General features: G+C 31.8%; 2 protein-coding genes and 1 non-coding gene across 3 annotated transcripts; all 3 read right to left on the bottom strand.

Annotated features, from left to right (window-relative positions):
• Window positions 1-149: 149 nt before the first annotated feature.
• On the bottom strand, window positions 150-2,471 carry LOC102622974 (aluminum-activated malate transporter 2-like). The gene is made up of 5 exons (XM_006481786.4): window positions 2,098-2,471; window positions 1,864-2,004; window positions 1,336-1,715; window positions 1,092-1,235; window positions 150-813 (listed from the first exon to the last, which is right to left on the bottom strand). The coding sequence occupies exons 1-5, from the start codon at window positions 2,387-2,389 to the stop codon at window positions 400-402; spliced, it is 1,371 nt and encodes a 456-aa protein (XP_006481849.2). The 5' UTR covers window positions 2,390-2,471; the 3' UTR covers window positions 150-399.
• Window positions 2,472-13,689: 11,218 nt separating this feature from the next.
• Window positions 13,690-16,265, bottom strand: LOC102623262 (aluminum-activated malate transporter 2-like). The gene is made up of 6 exons (XM_006481787.3): window positions 15,924-16,265; window positions 15,683-15,823; window positions 15,291-15,563; window positions 15,084-15,202; window positions 14,847-14,990; window positions 13,690-14,440 (listed from the first exon to the last, which is right to left on the bottom strand). The coding sequence occupies exons 1-6, from the start codon at window positions 16,204-16,206 to the stop codon at window positions 13,973-13,975; spliced, it is 1,428 nt and encodes a 475-aa protein (XP_006481850.3). The 5' UTR covers window positions 16,207-16,265; the 3' UTR covers window positions 13,690-13,972.
• Window positions 16,266-20,622: 4,357 nt separating this feature from the next.
• Window positions 20,623-20,695, bottom strand: TRNAK-UUU (transfer RNA lysine (anticodon UUU)). Its single transcript has one exon. It is a non-coding gene; the product is annotated as a tRNA-Lys (tRNA).
• Window positions 20,696-22,242: the final 1,547 nt, after the last annotated feature.

Genomic DNA, 22,242 nt, shown 5'->3' with positions numbered 1-22,242 from the left:
CAAGCTAAAAATTATTTATATTATAATTTGTTTTTAAAGATAAGTTAAAATTTTACTTGACAGAGAGAAGCATGAGCCAGGAATGATGCTTGTAAGACGGATGAAAATCAATCTTAATTTGCGCATATAATCAATTTGAGATAAAGAAATGAGAAACTAGGTTTTAATTTCCGCAGGAGAAGAAAACTAATTTACAGTACAAATATAATACTAATACACTGCAAAAAAAAAGAACCCTTCTGTCGTTGGCTAGTGGTACATTCATCACAAATTCACCTCAGTGAACATCAGAACATACAAAATTTATCATCACCATCAATGTATCAAGCTATGGTTTTATATATCATGTACTATATGACTGATAATTAATACATAATACAATGAAGGCAATAAGGCATCTCATTCTGGTAAGCTTGATGGCTGATGGATTGTAATAACATGTTCCGGTTCACTGATCTTGGAACTTGACCGCGATGGTGCTTTTTTAGGTTTCACACTATTGAATTTTGCAATAGAAGCCAGTTCTTGAACTGATTCTTCAATTTTCTCAGTGCAAGCAACAACATCAACCAACAAAGAAGCCACTGCAACTGCTGGTATCAAGTCTAAAATTTCAGTTTCCTTGCACAAACTAGCACTGAGCAAGGATTTTAGATTTTTGGCAGCAATTTTGGATTTTGTAATGTGGGAATTGGCAGAGCAAGGTTTTGTCATTGTTTGGATTGAAAATGCCAATTCTTTCAGTGCTTTCACAGCTTCAGAACTCATATTTATGCATGCATCTTGCATTTTGCCACGGATTTCTTCTGGTATCTGCAAATAATTGATTTAGATCAATTAGCATACATCAGTGGCGGAGCCAGAAAATTGACTTATACGGGGAACATAATAATTAAATAATATGTTAACTATTATTGGGAGCAATTATGTCACCAACTATGTAATTTCTTAAAAATAAACTTAAGGGAAAACAAAAGTCTACCAGGTGAATTGCATACTATGTGCAGTGAATAGATTTGTCCCTGTCACACATTATTTTTTTCCCTAGAATTTAACAATAAATTTAGGAAAACAGGGAATTTCAGAATTACTTTGGTCTCAGTATTTAGATAGCCATTAAGAGCTTCAATTCTGTAGGCACAATTGCGGGTTAGGCTTCCAATCTTTAGATACTGTTTCCAGGGATGACGAAACCTAAATTGACCGTGACCAGGCTCCCATCCAGCAAAATTAGCCTGCAAAAATACAATTGAATTTTCATTTTTTTTTTGGGCATCAAGTCACAAATTTATGTGATTTATAATGAAACTGGTGAACTTAATTACGAAAACTCACCAAGGATTCCTCGGTTTGTTTCGAGTTGAGCACACATTTATATCCTTCTAAAAATGTCATGTCCATTTCTCCATCCTGGGGAATTTGAAAGTATAGAGGCCCAAACCCTTCTAAGAAATTGGCAAGCTTATCAATATTGTTAGCTACCAAATTGTGAAGATCAGTGCCAGCCCAGACAGGGAAAATTAAAATGCACACGCACACCGCCGTGAAGCCACCGATGAGAATCGTTGATACTCTCATATGCGCCATGTGCCACACCTCATCGTCGCGGTAGCCGGAAACAGATATCAAACAGAATGTCAAGATGAATATCAGCAACCCGTAATCGTATCTCGCCTTCATTCGAGGAAAAAATCTGACGAATGTCACTGTTGAAGCTGCATATATATATAAATTTCACACAAACCAATTAGACGGGGACGGGAAATATCACCCAGTAAACACCAAAGGCAGGTAATAAGTTTACCAACTTGAAATAACACTCTTGATATACATTGTGTACGCAAATTTATTTTAGATAATTACCTAGTAGGAAGACAAAGAGCCCAAGGAGGATGGGCTCACCCAATTTCCCGGAGAGGTTAGCTAAGTGGTGTGCACCAAATCCTAGACCTGCTGCCAAAAATGTAGCCAAGCCTCTGTTTAATCCTCTGCTAAGTGTCCCTCCTGTTACGTATATAAAAATAATTTAGCACCCACAATTTGTTAAATCATATGTCAAAATTTGCTAGATTTATGTGTAAAATGGGAAGCCCTTACCTACAGAGAACTCAAATACAACAACAACAGTCAAAACAGCCCACATGGCAGAGACACCAAAGCCATCATAAAGTGGTTCAAAGTAATAGAACAATGAGACCAAAGTGATGGCTAATCCCACTTTCAGTGAATGAATAATTCTTCTGGGATCATCCTGTCCTACTTTCTCTGTCTTCTTTGCCAATTCAATAAGCTTGGACATTGATTTTCCAGGCAAGGACTTGAGGCAATGCCAAGCACGAGAGATGATTCCTTCCTTCCTATTATCAACTGGCTGAGATGCCATTTCCATGGCGAATTTTCAGAAAGGACAAAAGAGCTTTATTTTTCGGTTTTTGCTGTGGAGTTGTTACTTCTTATAGATACTGAAGAGTGTCACGCGCACAGGCAATAGTTATGACTCTTTATAAGCTTGTGTTTATAGGTGAGAAAAATGTTTGCGGACAATTGAAAATGTCATTTTCACACATTTCACCGAGGTAAACACGGTTTGGTGTGTAGCTGGCTGTCAGTTGATGTGTTGCAGAGCATCCAAGAAAGTTCACTCTGCAGAAAGAGACTTAAAGGTAGAAGGTTATTTTGGACTTTAGGAGTATGATTTTATATCCTAAAGGAAAATGATAATCAAATTAAACAATGACAGAAGGGTGATAAAATTATTGATAAGTTAGTGCGAGTTTATTTATATATTTTTTAATTAAATGAGTAAATCGGTGTCAATTTATTCTTACTTTATTATCATTTTGTTATATTTTTCTGTCTGAATATCATTACAATGTTCCAAAACGTAACCCAGAATTTGATACGTTCAACATTTTTATTAAATAAATATAATGAAAAACTTCGTGATTTGTACTTAGGCTCCTTGGATGTGACTATCAATTTAATTTGAGTCTAGAAAATTAAGGTGATTTTATTCTATTGATATCTATTTTACACTTGAAACTTTGATCTCATAACAACAATTATTATGGCACTCTAAAAACTAAATATTAAAGAAAAATCACAGTCACTCTCACAAGTCTTCTGGCTTATGTCATGTACAAGCAACAAAATTGATAAAGAATTTTATTTTTATCTTTTAGTAGCACAAGATAGAATAAAGAAAGGAGAAAAGCAAAATTTGAACTCCTCAGAAGACAGGGCGCCCCCCTGCCTCTGTGTCCTGCTCTCTCTCTCTCTCATCTGTATCCCTATCGTTAAAGATTTTTTGAGTTGTAAACAACATTGAACTGAAAGTGACCAACTTTCATCTTGCTGGCGTTAGGTTTGAAAATAACTATAGTATTTAAATGTCATTCAACTAGTGAAAACGACAACCTAATAAGAGCAGATTTGATTCTGTTTCTTATAGCCCCCACGCCTATAAAAGAGGAGAAATTTTCTCCTCAAATATAGGTGTCAACCGGCGCCTGAGTCATCAATTAGTGATTACGTATGTGAAATAAAATTTTCTCTATATTATATATATAAGATAGATGTGAACGATTATTATATGAAATTTCTATGATATGTTGACCTAATGATCAAAAGTTTAAATTTTGGATTTGGTTTGATGTAATATTTGATGTGTCACTTTGTTAATTCATAAGTTCTATAAGACACCATTAATAAATAAATAATCACATAACTAATTAATTGAAATACGAGATCGAGATGTGCAGAATAGGTAATGTCACTTACTCACTTTGGCGGAAAATAGCGGGCCAGAAGTCTCAGTTGGATTTAAGTTGTAAATGGGCCTTATCCTCAAAATCTAGTAGAAGCAATGAGTAGTCCTGGCCTCTTGACACCCCTCAAAATTCCTTGTAAAATCCATTATTTTAATTGAAATTACCTAAATAACTAAAAATAATTTAATTTATTTCTTATTTTTTGAATGAAAATTTAATTGAACACAAGAAAAATATTATTTTAACAAGTTTTTTTACACCCACACCATTTCATAATTTATATTTAATTAAAAGTTATTTTTTGAGAAAATTATAAGAGTTTATAGTTATGAAAATAGAACTGTGTGATGAAATGAAAATAAATTAAGATTTTAGGATTTGTATGTATTTTATAAATAAAAACTAAATAAATATTTTCTTTAGGATGAAACCTTATGAAAATATAGTTAATTTTAATATATAGATTTGTATTTTATAACTGGGCTTATTTTAAAAACTAAAATTTAAAAGAGGTGTTATAAGGATTTGAAAGGGATGTTAAAAGTTCCACTGATGAGGAATTTTATAGTGCAAGTTAAACTATTGCACTCCTCCAAAAGCCTCTTAAAACTCTTTTAAGTATTTTATTACTTTGACCTCCATTAAAAGTACATGAAAGGATTAAAAAAAGAAAAGTCTAATGAAACCCACTTTATTTTTTTTAGCAAAAACCCAGTTATAAGATAGAATTAATTTCTTCTGCTAAAAATTCTCTACATCTACATGTAATTTGCATATTTTTTTCTTGAAAGTTTTTTACACCCGCATGTCATAAGTCCTAACTTAACAACATTTATCTTTTTTAAGAATTTGAAATTGAGGAGAAAATTATCATGCAAGCAGAAGGATTGATAAAAAAAAAAAAAGTAAGTTTTTCTTTAATTGTTTTTCAGTATTATTTGTGAACAATTTTTTTTATTATGTTCGATTGTAATTATGAGAAAGTTGAAGAAAAAAAAATGTTGAAATGGTGTTCAAGGAGGAATAGTCATCATTAAGGTTTTTTTTTTTATCATTAATGAAAGTGTTATGAGAAATTGTAGTGTTTTAATTATTTTAATGGGGTGATTAAAGAAAAGGGGTTGGTAGAGAGTTTCGAAAAGATGCCAATAGTCCAACTCCTATGGTGCGTATGATCCCATGGGCTTTCTGCTTGGCCATTTACAGCAGTATGATATGGGCCTGCTGATGAAAGCCGGAAAAATGTTGTAAATGAAACTGAAAGCATTGTTAATAGTTTGATGTGTTATCAAAATCCAGAGTGCTACTAGATTAATGTATCTAAATATGATGATTGAACAATGTTCTGTCATTTTTTGTTTTATACTTACACACTGGGATATATAGTTTGCATATCAAAATATGATATTTGACATGTTATTTATCGAGAGAAGTTATAAATATGATGATTGAACAATGTTCTGGAGGCTGCGAATTTACTAAAAAGGCCAGGCTTAAATATAAGTGGAACGTATTTATTATCCAATCTTAAGATGGCAAATAAGGATTGGAGGATAGCAATTACTCTTCTTGAAACTAGCATTCTTAGAACTAAAGAGAGGAGGCGAAAAGATGGGAAAAAGTACTTTGTTCTTGCTTGTTCTTAGCTGAATCCTTTGGAGCCACTAGAGACCTTAGATAATATGGGTGATTGTTTTACAGTATTTACTTTTTGTTTCTATTTTTTTTTATACAGAAAACTAATTTGAAATCTTTTAGATTTATTATTGAATTATTGAGTTGATTGCTTTTAATATTTCCATGTTATCAAGATAAGCCACAGTTTATATGAAATGGGTGTTAAATGTAAAGAATAATTACATTTGGTTTAATTAAACTAAGTTGTATTTTGCAGTAAATTACTTTAAGGATGTTCCTTTTTTTTTTTTGGGTATATAGGGGCTCTTAAAAAGAGCTAAATAGGGACTAGGCGGGGATAAGCAACCCCATGACCCATACATATCATGTGTAAGCAAAGGAACAACACCAATCAGATGACAAGTGAGAAAATGAAGACCTAACGGTAGAAAAAGGGCATAATTCGTAAGGAAATCTGCCGCAAAATTTGTTTCGCGATAAACATGAATAAGGGTGATATGCCAATCACGCCGCAGAAAGTCATACTTTAACGATGTTATAGTAATATTAAATTTTATTAGAATTAGAATGTACAAAATATTATTTAGAGTGTAAATAATAAACACACTCTTTGATTAATGTTTGAAAACAACCTGTTACTCTTTGTATATGGGTGATTATTGCTCTCTTATTTCATGGACATTGTGATCACTAATAACCAGTGCTACACCCTTCATCGAAAGAGAAGTTTACAAGCAATGCTATATGTCACGGCTTTACAAGGCACTATCATAATCTACATATTGATTGGAATAATTTAGTATTAACAGCAATGCAAATTTCGACTTTCAAACTCGTTATAAGCTCCAAAACAAATACCAAATTTCAAGAAAAAAATTATAATATATAAGAGATCAGTTCAATGACATGTATAGAAGGATCAGTGGACTAGCACTTCTATAATCCTCCAAGCAGACTTCTAATTTTTTATTGTTACTTATTTTAAAATAAAATAATAATGTTTATGTGCGTATTTAAATCATTTTATTTCTCTGTTACATTTGCCTTTTGAAGAATCTTAAGCATCCCACTATATCAGGTGCTGGAATGAAATCTTTGGTGGGTCTCAGTGTTTATGATGCCAAATTATATTCTCTTAATTCAATCATAAAATATTTCAATATCTTACGACATTTTGGCTGAAAAGTTGCGCATTGAGATGCCGATGAACCTAACTTCAATATTTTTCTTTCAAAAGTTCCTCAAAGTTTAATAATAAGCTCCACTTACGCATGTCTAAGACTAAGAATAAGGTACAAAGAGTAGGAAATTATTTTTCTAGCTAAGTGACTAAGGCAGTGCATTATACTTTAATGTTAAGTCAGAGGCAACTCAACTACATGTATTTTGTTTAAAAGACAAATATAGTTTCAGAGTATAACTAATTAAACTGAAAAAGATAGTTACACCCTCAAAATTTAGGAAAATGATTATGGAGATCTTTAAATTTTTAATAAGAGATACAAAGATCCCTTTATGACCATAATACTTATTGAATTTGGTAACTAAAATGTTGATTTTAAAATTTTTTAGTAAATGTAAATGCAAATATAAATAATTTAATATGTGTAATAGAATAATAATATTAAAATATAATTTAATATTTAAAATAATTTTGAAAATATAAAATTTCATATTTATTTTAATAAATATATGTATTTATTATAAAGAATTTCAATAAACCTTTGGGTTAAATAGATTTTACACTTAATAAAATATATCTCACATATCAGTAATATTAAAATTATTTAAATAATACTCAAAATAATTTAAGTTTTTATATATTTATTTTAATATTGCGTTTCTATTTATTGTAAAATTTACTTTAATATAATAAAATATGTCTAATAGATTGTAAAATATGAATTTTTTTTATAACATGGAAATTATTTTAAAATGTATATAGTGTTAAATTTATTGTAATACTATATTTTTATTTATTATAAAAAAATAGGAGTCAAGTTTTTTAGTTAATGAGTTAAAAGATATTATGATAAAAAAAAATTTTGGTATCCCTTATTAAAAACGTACTGTCTGCATGATTATTTTCTCAAACTTTCAAGGGTATAACTATACTTTTTCCTTAATTAAAATACTAAGGTGGCGTTTGTTTTTTAACTTAATAACTTAAAGTGACTTAACTTAATAAATTAAGTTAATTAGATGTGTTTGTTTTTATAACTTAATGAGACTTTTTAGATAATTTTGACTTAATAAAATAAGTCAATTTTTTTGGCTTTTTACTTAATGGAGAAATTTGAATTAAGTCAATTACTTGCTAATGTCAAAAATATCTTTGCTTTATAATTTATTTTTCATGTCTATCTCAAACTCACCCATAGACATTTACCCCATATAAAAATATCTCTGTTTTTTCTTTCTTATATTATATACGATAAAATTTAAAATTTATGGTATTTTATATATTAAAATTCCAAAATAATTATGTATTCACTTGAATATAGTTTTACTTATAAATGTTAAAATATTGTGGAATTTAATATATTATTTATTTGACATTCAAATTTAATAAGGATACAAATGTAAAAGTACATATTTTTAGCTTTTTAAGTTGAAAAAAACAAACAACTTAATACTTATTTTCCAAGATTCAAACGAAAAAAGAAACATATTATTCAGATTCAAACATTCAGATCTATTCAGAATTCAGACTAATTCAGGTCTATTCAGATTTCAGACAAAAAAACAAACGCCACCTAAATCTTGAACTTTTTGTGTAAAGTCATTTTTTCAGCACTAGAAGAAAAAAGAAGTGGTGCTTATCTCACTTTGTTGAATTTTTATTGTGTTTGGTGAAATGGGTTTTCACTATATATGGATAAGAATTTTCGTTTTCAGGACACGTCAAGGCTTACCCAAATGGTGCCATTCCCTTCAAATGTTAAAATAGTTACAACGTTGACGCTTTTGAGTTCAATTTTTAAGCTTTGTCTAATTACAGCCAAAAAATGCATCACATATCCGTTTGGAATTTTCTTTTCGGCTTTTGTTATTTGCAATAAAGGCTGCCTTTATGATTATTGCCCACTTCAAGCTTGATTGAATTCATGTTTTCAACATAATCCAGTTCCGAATTTTCTTTAAATCCTTTCAATTTTAATGTTCAATGTACCTGAAGTTTGGCTTATTGATTGACTATGAAATTTCGGCTTCAACTTGAAAATCCAGCGATTAATGAAGTGGTAATTGAGATAGACATTTGAAAATAGGGGGAAAAAAGAAAGAAAGAAAAGTAATTGAGACAAAATGAGATCATAGCAGTTCAAATAAACTTCATTTCTATTGAGCTTTTAAAAATTTTGGAATATCGAGTAAAGCTTTTAGAGATTTTGTAAGGATACAAGTTGCATGTGCATTTTTGTCTATGTATAATTAAGATTTAATAAATTTTATTATTTTTTAATGACCAAAAGACTCTTTTTATTAATATGACTTTTTGAATTAATAATAAAATCTCAGAGATTTTTGGTAACAGTCTTAGTTTATAGCTTTCATCTAATTTTCTAGGTTCGTTTACTTTAATAAAAAATTTAAAATATAGACTTTGAACGCCTTTGCTTTTCAAGGCAGCATAAAGAATGATGAAGGAATATTCTCAATTGTGGACAAGATCAGTCTATGGTTTTCTAGAAATAAAGTGACATATTAACAAGTCAAAAGATTAATATAAAACAAACATTTGCTCTTGAAGTGGTTGTCCATTTTAACATGTAGTCTTCATCAAATGATTTTGATTTCAATTTGGCCCACTTGAGGCTTTAAATGGAAGCAATAAGAAGTCTATGTAAATTATCTTTAGTAGCTTAGACGATTAAAACTCTCTTAGTAAGCACAAGAAGTCAAAACCTAGCACCAAATATGTGATAAGTGTAGTAATGTATTAAAGTGATACATGCTCTAACAAATCATTGAAAAGCATCTGCAAATTTCTCCATCCTTGGTATGAAAAAAGGGGAAAAAAAAACTTTTATATTGAAATTGGTATTAAAGTCTCTGGTGGAAGACAACTCAAATCCCACCTTTGCCTTTGCTTTTTGCACTGTTTGTTCTGTTCATCACTTCTTAATTAATGTCATCTTGTGTGGTTTGTATGAACACTGAATCCACTAACAATTTTAGAGAAGTTCTGATTTCATACGTAACTAGACATGAAACCGGATCTATTTCCATTATACAGGGCGTAATTAGAGGAAAAAAAAATTAAACTGATTACAAATTGCAAAGTCATAAAACAATCAATAAATTGGCAAATTTTGAACTCTGCAGTCACTACTAGCTGGACATGAGCTGTTGATGCTTGTTATGGAACAAATTGAAAGGCCGGCGCTTATTATGATTATATTCTGTTTTACATATGCAAAATGTGCAAGTTGGATTGACCTCGGCCTGTAAATCAAGTGAAAAATTGGGAACTTGACAACGGTTGTCTCCTAACACATTCTCACTGTTAATTAATGTTATAACTCTGTCCTTTTTTTTTTATTTTGATATTAATACCCTTACAACAACATTAGAGATATTATTTAAAATAAAAATTATAAATTTACTAAGTAACTTGTTTTTTTTATTTTACTTTTAAATTTATTAAGCAAATGTTGAGTCAAATAGAGATAAAAACTTCTAAATTTATTAATAAATGTTGAGAGTATATTTTAAAGTGCAAATAGCCCTATCATTAATTTTAATTTGAGCCAAGGTATAATAATATTAGGAATCCTAACAATTGAGTTCTAACTGATGTAACATTTATCTAGTGGATGATAGAATATTAATTTTATTAATTATGAAATTTACTATTAAATAAATGAATACCACGTTACAATTGAGACTCAAGTTGGAACTCAATTATTAGAATCTCAGTCATTATTAATTAATATAAATTGGAAGAGACAACTTCAATGTTAAGATACAAACTGGACCTCGATGTTAAAATACATATGTGAGCTCTACTGTCTAAAGCCTCTTTAGTGAAGTACAAACTCGAGCTCAATATTAAAATACAAGAAAAACATAGACAATCATCCCGCACATATTTTTTGATTCTTGATTCCAAACCCCATGAATTATAATTTTCAAGCTATTTCGCAGTATCAATCACCGGTGTCAAGCCACTAAGAAAGGCAAATTCCGCGAAGCCCATCATGACAATATTGGTAAGCGGCATCTTCTGCAAAGTCCAACATCACAATACTGGCAAGAGACTTTTTAGGACCAAAAGTCTAAGCAAACCAAGATCATGTATTCATAACTTATGCGTTCTTTCCATATTTAAACTCATTTCTCTTATATATATTTCATACATAATAAAATAACCAAAAGGGAGGGGGAAACTCTTTCATAATTTTAAAATTTATTTTTGCCACTCGCCTTGTTAATCAATTTTTAATACCTCATTTTATTTTAATCTCGAAACAATAATGGGAAAATCACTTTATCGAAAGGTAAATGTGATATTTGAGCGTACAAATTGATTATTGGAGACATTTATAACTTAAAACCTATAAATTTATTTGTTAAATATTACATTTATGATTTATCCTTCAATATTGTGTCTTAATTTTAATATCTTGACACCAAGGGTGAAATAGGTTATTAAAAATTTATTAGGGATCAAGTGATTAAAAAAAAGGTAAAAGCCTATTTAGTCCCTATATTTTAAGAATAATGTCCATTTAATCCCTATATTTTTAAAAATATCTCGAAACATCCCTGCCGTTAAAGTATTGATATCCCTACCGTTACTTTTTATTTCTTTTGATTTACTTTTACAATATTACCTTTTTATAATAATTTTTTTGTTTGGACATTAATAAAAAAATAATAATTAAATTACCAATTAAACCCTAAAAAAATATATATATTAATTTTTTTGCAAGCACCATTTGCACACTTGGTAGTTTGCATATAATTTTTGACAAATAAAAATTAATATAATTTTTTAGGGTTAAATTGGTAATTTAATTATTTTTTTATTAATGTCCAAACAAAAAAATTATTAAAAGGGTAATATTGTACAAGTAAGCCAAAAGAAATAAAAAGTAACGATAGGGGTATCAATACTTTAACAGCAGGGATGTTTCGAGACATTTTTAAAAATGTAGGGACTAAATAGATACTAATCTTAAAATACAAGGACTAAATGAGCTTTTACCCTTAAAAAAAAAATTATATCCTGGAGTAAAGTGTCATTCTTCCGAACCAAAAATAATGCTTCTCCTTAATCCTCTACAAAATTCTCTGCATATTTTTCTTCAGTAAAGTCAGCAAAACAAACCAACATCTAGAGTGGAGATTACTGTGGAGGGAAAATAAAATGTTTAAGGTAAGTCAATAATTTTTTGATACTCAATTATTCTTGTTAAGATGTGTGGCCATATTTGTGTCCTCACGACCAAAAAGACAACCTACCAAGCAGTGATCTCTAGATACTATTATGGAGGTCGAACGACGCATGCATTATATTTGCAGAGACATCAAGTCTACGCACCTGATTTATAAAATCACAACAGTTAGACGCAATAAAAATAAATCTTATAGATTTGTGGATGAAAGTTTTCTTATTAAATACATGGTCCAAAGCTATTACATGTGGATATGCGATTTACTATTGCACATGCACAATACCTTACCTAGTTTTGTTTATGCTTTTACAATAGTGCTCAGGTCTAGATGTTTAGATTTTATAAAATCTAGATTTGAATTAAAATTAAGGTTGTATAATGTTATAAGAGAATTATACAACACGGCACAATTAACTATGATTAGTTCTAGCTTAAATTCAGATTTTGCAAAATGTGAACTTTCGGATCTGCACATAATTATTTCTTTTGTTGCATAAACACATGCCCTTCTAGAACAATTCCTAAGTCTGCTTCTAAGAATTAGATTTTATCAATCCCAGAAGTAACTAGTAAGCCAACATCTCCTGAGGCTGCGGCTCAAACTTAATTATGATGATCGAAAATAATTAAATGGCATGGACTACCATATGAAGCGTAATTAATTGGGAATTCTAAGAAATTTAGGAGAAGAATTTTACATTAAGCCGGATGGAAAGATTTTTGCAAGTACTGTTGCTAGGCCGATAATGTTGACACCTCTAATGCTGGACCGAAAGATCCACAGACCAAAGATTATTGCCACTGAGCAGCAGTCAGGTAAATTTTAAGTTAATATATTGCACGAAATTTTAAGTTAATAGATGCCTCCACTTTTATTTCTTAGCAATAAAAAAATACAAAAAGAATAGCACACATCACCAAAGTGAAGTAACTAAACATGTGCTACACTCATTACATCATTCTAATTATATAGTCAAGAGCACTTCACTTTATGTAATAGTATTTTTTTTAGGTCAATTATGATGCCCATAAGTTGAAATCTTGTTTTAATCATTTGATAAACTGACTCTCCTCTGTACAAAAGTTCCAACTGTACGGACAAGGATCAAAGATCGGTTGATATTTTTTTGCAAAAGTTGAAATTATTATGTCAACACAATCAAATATTTGTAGTGTAATACAGTGCATCATATATGAATTATGATAAGTCAAAAAATGAACTACACTTATAAATGTTATGAACGGGCTTAGATTATTTTTCTTATTCAAGTAATAATAAAAATTCTTATTCTCCATACCGAATAAAATCATTCGTATTTAGCTTATTAAACAAACGTAGTTCAAATCAAAGTTTACTTAAAAAAGAAAAAAAATCCAGATATGAGTATAATTCTCATGTTTATTCTATTTTTTTCTGTAAAGAACAGATTCTAATAAAATAATCTATATTCTCAATCAGGGATAGAGTTAGGGTAAAATTCTGGAGGGGCCATAATCTCATAAAAGTAAATTTTTGGGTGGTAAAAGCTGAAAACCTGCATTTAATTATCGAGTTAAACTGTTAAAATATTTAACTTGCAGGGCCAAATCACAAAAAAATTTATTTTAAAAGCTGAAATTATAAATATCTTATATGTATTTATGTAATTTTTTTGCTAGTCTCAAAGAAGTTCCCCTCTCATCTCAACCAGAGATAATAGATTTAAAAAACATACATTAGGGATGTTTATTATTACCCCGATAGTCGCTGTTGAATGGCTTTGTTTGGCTAGCTATTCAGTTCGATTCCTGGGGAAGATGAGGGTTACTAATTATAATTAGCCTACTTGAAAAAAAAAAAAAAGAAAGAAAATTCGCAAAGTGCAACATAAAGGGAATACTACTATTAATTTTGTTTAGAAAAATTCCTATAGTTATTTTTATTAAATTTATATTGTTTTTGAAAAGGTAGAGAGTAGACAAAGTCTAAATCATTTTTTCGCCCCCTACTTCTCTCAGAATTTGAACCATATAGCCACCTAAAAAAAGATACTTGAAAACCACTCGGCCAAACTTGAAGGTAGGACTATAGTTAAAGTCAATTCATATATCCAAACTTTATAATAACTAAGTTCGGATATAATCATCACATGATAGCTATTATTTTTCAGTATTAATACATATTTACGCCTTCAAACTTCGATCAGCCATTGCAGCAGCTGGAGTTAACTCAGAAACAGTAATCACAACGTGAGGGCAATCAGCATTAGATTTTTCAGCACCACATTGTCCTGAGCGGGGCTTTTCTGTAGAAATAGCAGAATCAATGCTCTCGAAGTTTGCCGCAGATGCAAGTTCGTATGCGGATTCAGCAACCTTTTCAGTGCAATTAACAACATCAATCAGCAGTGAGGCAACTGTGGCCACTGGCACCACAGTTAAGAGATCACAATCTTCCCATATGCCTGATTTGAGCAAAGTATTGAGGTTTTTGGCAGCAGATTTTGCGTTCTTAATGTGGGTATCAGCAGATGTTATTGGCTGCTGAGACGTTTTTTTGATTGCCAATGCCAATTCTTTTAGTGCTCTGCCAGATTCCAAACTCATTTCTGTGCATGCCTCCTGAATTTTACTTTTGATTTCTGGAGCTGCCTGCAACAATCGTATAAGATACCTGAGTACTTTGCCACGTGATTAAATGCATGAGTGTACCTAATAATATTCCTTTTAAAAAATTTAAAAAATATTTTGCCCATACATAAACCTTTTAGCAATTTCTATTATATACGATCCGGTCTTAACTTATTTTAAAAAATTGTAAGCAGACATTTATGTAAAATTAAGATCCTTTCATGATTTGATCTTTTTAATTTTATGACACGTATCCCTCAATAATAATATATGGTTGAGATTTAATTATCGTTATCTTTTTCTACTAATTAGTAATTACCGCCAATACCCATGCATATCCATTTTGCTTGAAGAAGCTCGAATTCCGGTCCATTTATTATTATTATTATTTCTATAAACATATGGAATTTAACGTAATATATTATACCTGAATTTCAGTGTTGAGGTAGCCATTTAGTGCATCAATTCTATAGGCACATTGGCGCGTGAGATTTCCAATTTTAAGGTACCTCTGCCATGGATGGCGAAACTGAAACCTGCCGTGGCCGGGTTCCCATCTTGCAAAATTGGCCTGCGAGTCAACAATATTAGTGGACTATAGCAACATTGATCAAATTAATTAATTTCATATAATCGAAAGTGCAAGAGAGCTTTTTATACCCACCAAGGATTCTTCACTGCTTTTTGAATTGAGAGCACTTTTATATTCTTGCATGAAAGATTTCTCATCCTTATTAGACGACTCTCCATCCTCCAATGTTTTAAAGTATTCATTTCCAAATCCTGAACAACATTTACCTCTATTAGTTGGAACCTTTTTTTATGTCATGTATTTGCGTGGTGCACAACAAATATTTGTAAAGTTTCATACCTTCTAAGAATTTTCCAAGCTTTTCCAAATTGGTAGCAATGAGATTATGAAGATCTTGACCAGCCCAAACTGGGCAGATCAAAATGGAAATGATGATACAGGCAGAGCCACCTATGATGACTGTTGATAATCTCTTGTGAGCTAACTCTAGTATTTCATCATCTCGGAAACCCGATACCGATATCAAAGAGAATGTTAATATAAATATTAACAGCCCATAATCATATCTTGCCTTGATAGTGGGGAAGAACCTTATAAATGTTGATGCGGCAGCTGCAACAATAATATTCATAAACACCAACATTTAATTAATTAATAGCAACAATGATTGACTGATTGCGAAACTATGAATTTGGATATTCTTATGTGTGTTATTGCATTAATTCATTTACCTTGAATGAAGACAAAAAACCCAAGCAATATGGGCTCGCCAATTTCCCCGGAAAGGCTGGCTAAGTGATGGGCTCCAACGCCTAAACCTCCAGCTACTAATGTTGCCAATCCTCTATTCAGCCCTTTTCCAAGGGTGGCTCCTGAAAATTTAAAAAGAAAAAATACACGTGTCATGATTCTATTGATCGATTGTATGTACAATGGAGATGTATCTTAACAAACTTCAAATGACAAACTTACCGACAGAGAACTCAAAAACAACAACTACAGTCATGACAGCCCACATTGCAGAGACACCGAAATTGTCATAAAGTGGTTGATAGTAGTAAAATATTGAGACCATGGTAAGTGCAAGTCCAACTTTAATTGAATGAGTAATTCTTCTAGGGTCATCTTTCCCAAGCTTTATTACTTTGTTAACAACTTCAACCACTTTGGCTTTCAATTTTTCAGGCAAGCTCTTAAGGTACAGCCACATGCGAGCAAATAGCCCTAGAGGTTTCTCATGGCTAATGATTTCCATAGGTAAATAGGTAAATTAAAATTAAGGCAAGTTTGCACGAACTGAGAGAGAGCCAGAGATCAAAGAGGGACAAAGAAGTTAAGAAATAAAGAAATGGATGGTTTTGAAGGGCTCTAGTGGCCTCTACTTATAAGAAGAATGGCCTCCTTTTTGGGTGTTTAAAATAATATTTTTCAATTTCTGAGGAGTGTTACGTGTGTATGCATGTTTTTGTGTCCTTTTTTATGTACGGTAGTGCTAGTACAAAGAAATTTCAGCGAAAGGACTGATGGGTTGGAACTTGGAAGTGCTTGGCTAAATGTGTTTTTTAGGTCTGGGCTGATGTTGTTTGTTACCCATTAACAGTAGTGGGTGGGCCCACAATTCTGAAGGTGAAGTAAAAGCCGCCCACCATCACCACCGTGTACGCCTTGGCAATGGCACTTTGTTGTTACTTTTTATCTGGCACCAGAGAATGCATATAGGTACGGGGTAGACTGTATATGTATGAACTGTTTCCCATGGTTCAAAAGCTAAAGAATATATCAATGTCATGGAACATTGTTTGCAAGTAACTCATAATTTAATATATATATATTATTCATTCTCTAGTGCCGGTGGCTTTATTTATTTTTTATGCGGATACATTTTAACACTGCAGAGTTTAAAAAAGTTAGTTTTTAACCCTTTAAAACTGCATGATTTTATAGTTCATTCAATAATTAACTTTTTAAAAATCGCACGTTTTAAAAATATGTCCGGTCCTGAAAATGATTATATATATATATATATATATATATATATATATATATGTATATATATATGTATATGTGTGTGTGTGCGCGCGCCGAGACTTCGTTAAACCGAATTAAATGATTTGTTTTTGTTTTTTTTTTTATTGGAATGAGCTTTTGATTAACTCGAGTGATGGACTGTCATTTAGCCGTCGCCCAATTTGAAAACAAAGAGACTTGGTGATCGATGGTCCATCGTCCGATTTTAAGTTGATAGATACTGTACTTAAAATGTTACGTAAACTTTTCAACATTATGTGCTTTGCATGTTAACATTTTAACGCCGAGGACAAGATGAGGGTGTTAAAATTTATAAAGGAATCTTAGTAGACCCATAAAATATAAAAATTTAAGATGGACTAAGGGTGTGTTTGGGAGTGACGTGTTGTAACTTTTAAGCTACAGCTGCTGTAGAATAAAAGTTACAGCTGTGGAGTAGAAGTTGAGAAAATTTTTTTACTAAACTACCAAAACCCAACTACAAATGTTACTAGGGGTGGGCATCAATCCAAATCCGATCGGATAAAAACTTTACAATCCGATCGGATTTGATTTGGATTGGTTCGGATTCGGATCAATCCGATCGGATTGCACTTTGCAATTAAAAAAAATTAATTGAACTATAAATAAAAAAATAAAAGTTAAACGACAGCCCTAAACTAAATCCCTAAAATCCCAAATTAGAAAGGATGAAAGAAGGCCTTGCAACCGCATGAACCCAGCCAAAGAATCGAAGAAGCACTTGCAGGCTCCAGCTGCACGAACCCATCCAAAGAATTGGAGAAGCACTCGCAGGTTGCAACCTCATGAACCCAGCCAACGAATTGGAGAAGAACTTGCAGCCGCACGAACCCAGCCAAAGAGTTGGAGAAGCCGCACAAACCCAACTGATCTCTTTGAGTCTCAAGTAGTCGACGCCTTAGCTGCACATCGACGAAGTCAACCGCTGAGCCCGTGAGCTGCACGTTGCTACACTTCCAGCTGTAGCCGCAACCACAAGTTGATGTCCCAAACCTAGCCGCTGCATCTATTTGATTATTGCAAGGGTTTCCAACAGAGTTGATCTATCAAAGCTTGTAAGTTGCATAAGAATAAGAATAGATACTTTGATTTTCAAAAAATTGTAGAGATCTGAGTCTTTTGTGCTTTCAATTTTTGTATTTCTTTTCTCAATTTGTTGGCTTGCTGCTTTTTTTTTCTTGTTTGCGTGATTTCAATTTTGCCTTGCAACTTGAAAATGACTTGGATTCATTTGATTTATTTGAGCAAATCAGAATCCAATTTCAATATGATATTACCCATGCGAGAATCCGAATTAATTCGAATTATTCATTCGATCCGAATATTATATTCGGATCGGATTCGGATTGGTTTTGAATTCGGATTATAATCGGATGATTTTTTTCACCAATCCAAACAATCCGAGATCCGATCGGATTGATCCGAATTCGATTCAAATCCGAATTTGCCCACCCCTAAGTGTTACCAAACACTTTAGTAGCTGGGTTTTGGCAGCCCAGTTTCTTCACTACACTCTCAAACGAGCTATAAATATCAATCGTACAATTATAATATTGCTTATATAAAATAAATTTGGGCTCCCTAATATCTTTTAGTTAGGAAAGGGTTATTTTAATTTAAAATTTGTATTTAAAATTTTGACATAAACTTCGAGCTATTAATTGTATGCAATTCAGGGGTAGGTATTGAAAGTCAAAGTACTATTTAATTATGTCAGTTCATCGACTATTGGATTGTATAAAATTAATAACTGAAAATTTGTATTAAAAATTTTAAGTAAAAAATTTAAGTTGAAACAATCAAACTCTTATCTTTTCTATGTATCTTTTTGCAAACCAACTACTGAAATTATTGCAAAATAGGAATAAACCAACTTTAGCAAACATTTCGTATAAATGAAAAGGATCAAAAGCTAGAAATTGACATATTTACATCAATCAAATCGTAGCTACAAAAAGTGGTTTAGGGTTTTGTCACTTTTGAATCAAAGAACTAAATAAGCTTATGCTGTTAACTAGATAAAACCCATCACCCTTCATCTTTTATGCCTTCACACGTTGGCCTCTTCTATAATTAACAAATAAAACTGTTACTTTTTGACTATCATATACGTACAATTTTCATTTTTCATTTTTGTTTTTTTTTATCCATCAGATTTTGATAGGGAATATGCTTGAGTTTCTTCTTTGAACTTGAAAGCAAATCTTTTCTCAAATATTCTAACCAAAACTATCGGTATGGGACTATGGGTAATCGCTAAATATGGGAATCAAACAAAGAGAGAGGACAATAATATTATTTAATAAAGAAAAGATCAAAAAAGGCAAATATTTCAAGTCCTTGTCCTCAACATTTTCTTCAATTGTCACATCCAAATTTTTTTAAATGTACGGCTACAAAACATGTTGTTCGTGGTTCAAATTAAATTCACGTATATATTTGTACGATCAAATATCTCTGGCAGCCTTTGTTCTATTCGATTGATTGATGGAGAAGAACTGATGAACACAGCACCGCTAATAGCTTGAACATTTAGAATATGTGTGGTTGGAATGGATATGCTCTTGTTCGTGCAATTAATTGATTTGGTGAGCTCCAACGTTTAGAATATTTATCTAAAACAACGATACTCTGATTGATGCTGTGCTTCAGTGCATCTTTACGAATGCTTCACTGTCGATTATTCACCTGTTGCATAAAACAACTTTGATGGGGAGCTAAGATAAGATCTTCATAACAATGCAAGCCGAAAATGTGGCCATTGCTGTGGGTTTGGGTAGGCTATTATCAATGATGAGGAAATAAGAACGAAAGACACAAATATGAGATTACCTCTGAGATGTTCGATAAAATGCTTGCTTTCGATTTTTTGGTTTAGCTATAGCTCTCACTGGCATGATGCTTGCACATTATCAAAAGTCAATAGATTTTGACTAAATACTCAGTTCATCCCTTTATTTCATAATATTGTTAAAACATTACTGTTTTTATTTTTCTAATTGTTAGATTTAACTTTTCAATGATAAGTTATTTTTTTTTTATGTACATTATCATAAAGTAGACTCAATTGAAGGGTATTGCTCAAGATGAAATCTCGGTGCTTGCGCTGCGTAGCACAGTAATGAGCTTACAAATGGCCAATCATTTTTTAAGAGGAACCTACTAAGGTAGAGTTTGTATCCAAAAATAGACAGAATTTGTATCCAAGCTTGATAAGAAAAACAATAATGGTAATTATTAAGCAGACGGATTCTCGGCCGAATATAATATTCATTCAATCTATTGTTACTATAAATCAGAATATCTCAAACTGTAAACATCCATGAAATTAAAAATCCACAAAAGAGCTAAATAGAAATATAAGTTATTTGAAACGATAACACGCTTGTCCTAATCAAGCCAAGAATGCTTTGCTCTGCGCGCTATAGTTTTGTTTTACTTTTTACCTGATCCTGGCACAACGCTTGCTTTCGAAAGACCTAGGTGGTAGCTTCTCGTCTGCTCTTGCTCTCTTTGTCAGTCAGATAGCGGCAAGGAGAGGTTGGGGAGAAAGTCTGGCTACCTAATCTTACAGGGGGTATCTCTTTCCTTATTTTCAAAGGATTGAAGAAGCTGTAGGTTTTGGGTATAGCAGGACTTGAACCCACGACCATTAGGTTAAAAGCCCAATGCTCTACCAACTGAGCTATACGCCCCAAAAAAGATGCAGTAGTAAATAAGGATTGGTGTGGAAAAGAAAAAAAATATTCCCTCTCCCTTTGGTCGAGAATATTCCATATTCCCTCTTCTTCTAATCATATTAAAGGAGCAGGCTTGCAGTCGTTTGTAAAAGTCCCGAACAAACCTGTGACCAACCTCTTAGGATCTTGGACATGCAGGGGGAGCGTCTCGTATTTCTTTTCTGGTATATTCTCATATGATCAAGTATTACCGAGTACTTCAAAGATTAAGGAAGAAAATGAGATCTATTAAGAGAAAGAAACATTCTTCTTCCGACAAAACCTGTCACCAAGCTTTGACAAGTCGCTAACTTGCTCATTTTGTGATAGGGTGATAACTCTATGAAATGAGAGTTATCATGATACTTTTAGGCTTAAATCAAGATTACTTAGAGAGTAATTGATGTGTTTTAGTGCATTTTAATGATAGTTTGCATTAACATTTATTTTAGTTTAAGTTTAATAAAGTTTACTTGATTTTGAATAATTGTGTGCTTAAAACATATGTATAATTGTAGGTAACAGGAAGTTAAATTTTCCTGGGAAGGATACTGTAGCAATAGGTTTACAAAAAGGACAAAAGAACATGGCTATAGAAGAATTAGAGCAAATTTGGAGCAGTGTAGAAGTTGTAGCCATTGTTGTGGTAACCCGTGCTTTAGCAATCCTGGAACAACGACAAAGAAAATCTTGTGCAGAGCAATTAACAGATCGTGATTTATAGTTTCCTAATCTGGAAGATGCGCATCCTAGACCTTTGTTTACCCTAATTTTGGACTATAAAAGGGGCACACATGCAAAAGAAGAGGGAGGCTGAAAACCAAGATCATAAACCGAAAAGAAACAAAGGAAAAACAGATTTCAAGAGCAAGAATCGAGGTTGCACCAATGGAAAATTTACGGGAATCAATTAGAATTCAGTCTTTCGATTTTTTCTTTCGAGTTCTTATTTATTCTTTGATATAGGAATGTATTTGCCGGTTGAACCTTCATTATTTAGTTTTCTTTTGCAAACCAGAAACTAATATTATTTGTGGTTGAGTGATAAAAAATCTTAATGGCTCATTGATGGAATTTATATGTTGTTGCATGTTTGCTATACCATTTTGTTGTGATAGTATTCATTTAAAATCATTATTTTGGTTGACCACTAATTTAATGATATAAGTTAGGAAAGAGTCTCAAAGGGTCTCTCTTAGTGGAACGTATCATCATGATTCTTGGTTTTAGATTGGATTTCCTAGATTGAGTTCAACTTAATTCCAAAAGGGCCATGCTTAATCTAAAATTAGTGATGAACTAAATATAGGGATTCACCTTGTAGGTTAAATAGAACTTAAACGTGTAATGCTATATCTTATGTTGGTATAACAATTGGTCACTGTTAGGTTGCATATAGATATAAGATATTCAACATGCGACAGCTGAGGATGTGTGAGGATTCTGCCGAGTATTGTAGCAGATGCTACAACAACTGAACCAAAATTTGCACGAATTAGTCAAGTCCATTAAGAGAGTTTAGT

This window comes from Citrus sinensis, chromosome 8 (genome assembly GCF_022201045.2).
Source record: "Citrus sinensis cultivar Valencia sweet orange chromosome 8, DVS_A1.0, whole genome shotgun sequence".
Taxonomy (NCBI): domain Eukaryota; kingdom Viridiplantae; phylum Streptophyta; class Magnoliopsida; order Sapindales; family Rutaceae; genus Citrus; species Citrus sinensis.
The sequence above is the reverse complement of the archived record's forward strand: the minus strand, read 5'-3'. Positions and strand labels throughout refer to the sequence as shown.

Excerpts from the sequence above, each read along its gene's own strand:
- LOC102622974 (XM_006481786.4), bottom strand. The coding sequence starts at position 2,389 with ATGGAAATGGCATCTCAGCCAGTTGATAATAGGAAGGAAGGAATCATC. Across the intron at positions 2,005-2,097 it reads TGTATTTGAGTTCTCTGTAG|GAGGGACACTTAGCAGAGGA; the intron begins GTAAGGGCTTCC and ends TATACGTAACAG. Across the intron at positions 1,236-1,335 it reads AACAAACCGAGGAATCCTTG|GCTAATTTTGCTGGATGGGA; the intron begins GTGAGTTTTCGT and ends GTATTTTTGCAG.
- LOC102623262 (XM_006481787.3), bottom strand. The coding sequence starts at position 16,206 with ATGGAAATCATTAGCCATGAGAAACCTCTAGGGCTATTTGCTCGCATG. Across the intron at positions 15,203-15,290 it reads GCTTGGAAAATTCTTAGAAG|GATTTGGAAATGAATACTTT; the intron begins GTATGAAACTTT and ends AATGTTGTTCAG. Across the intron at positions 14,441-14,846 it reads ACCTCAACACTGAAATTCAG|GCAGCTCCAGAAATCAAAAG; the intron begins GTATAATATATT and ends CGATTGTTGCAG.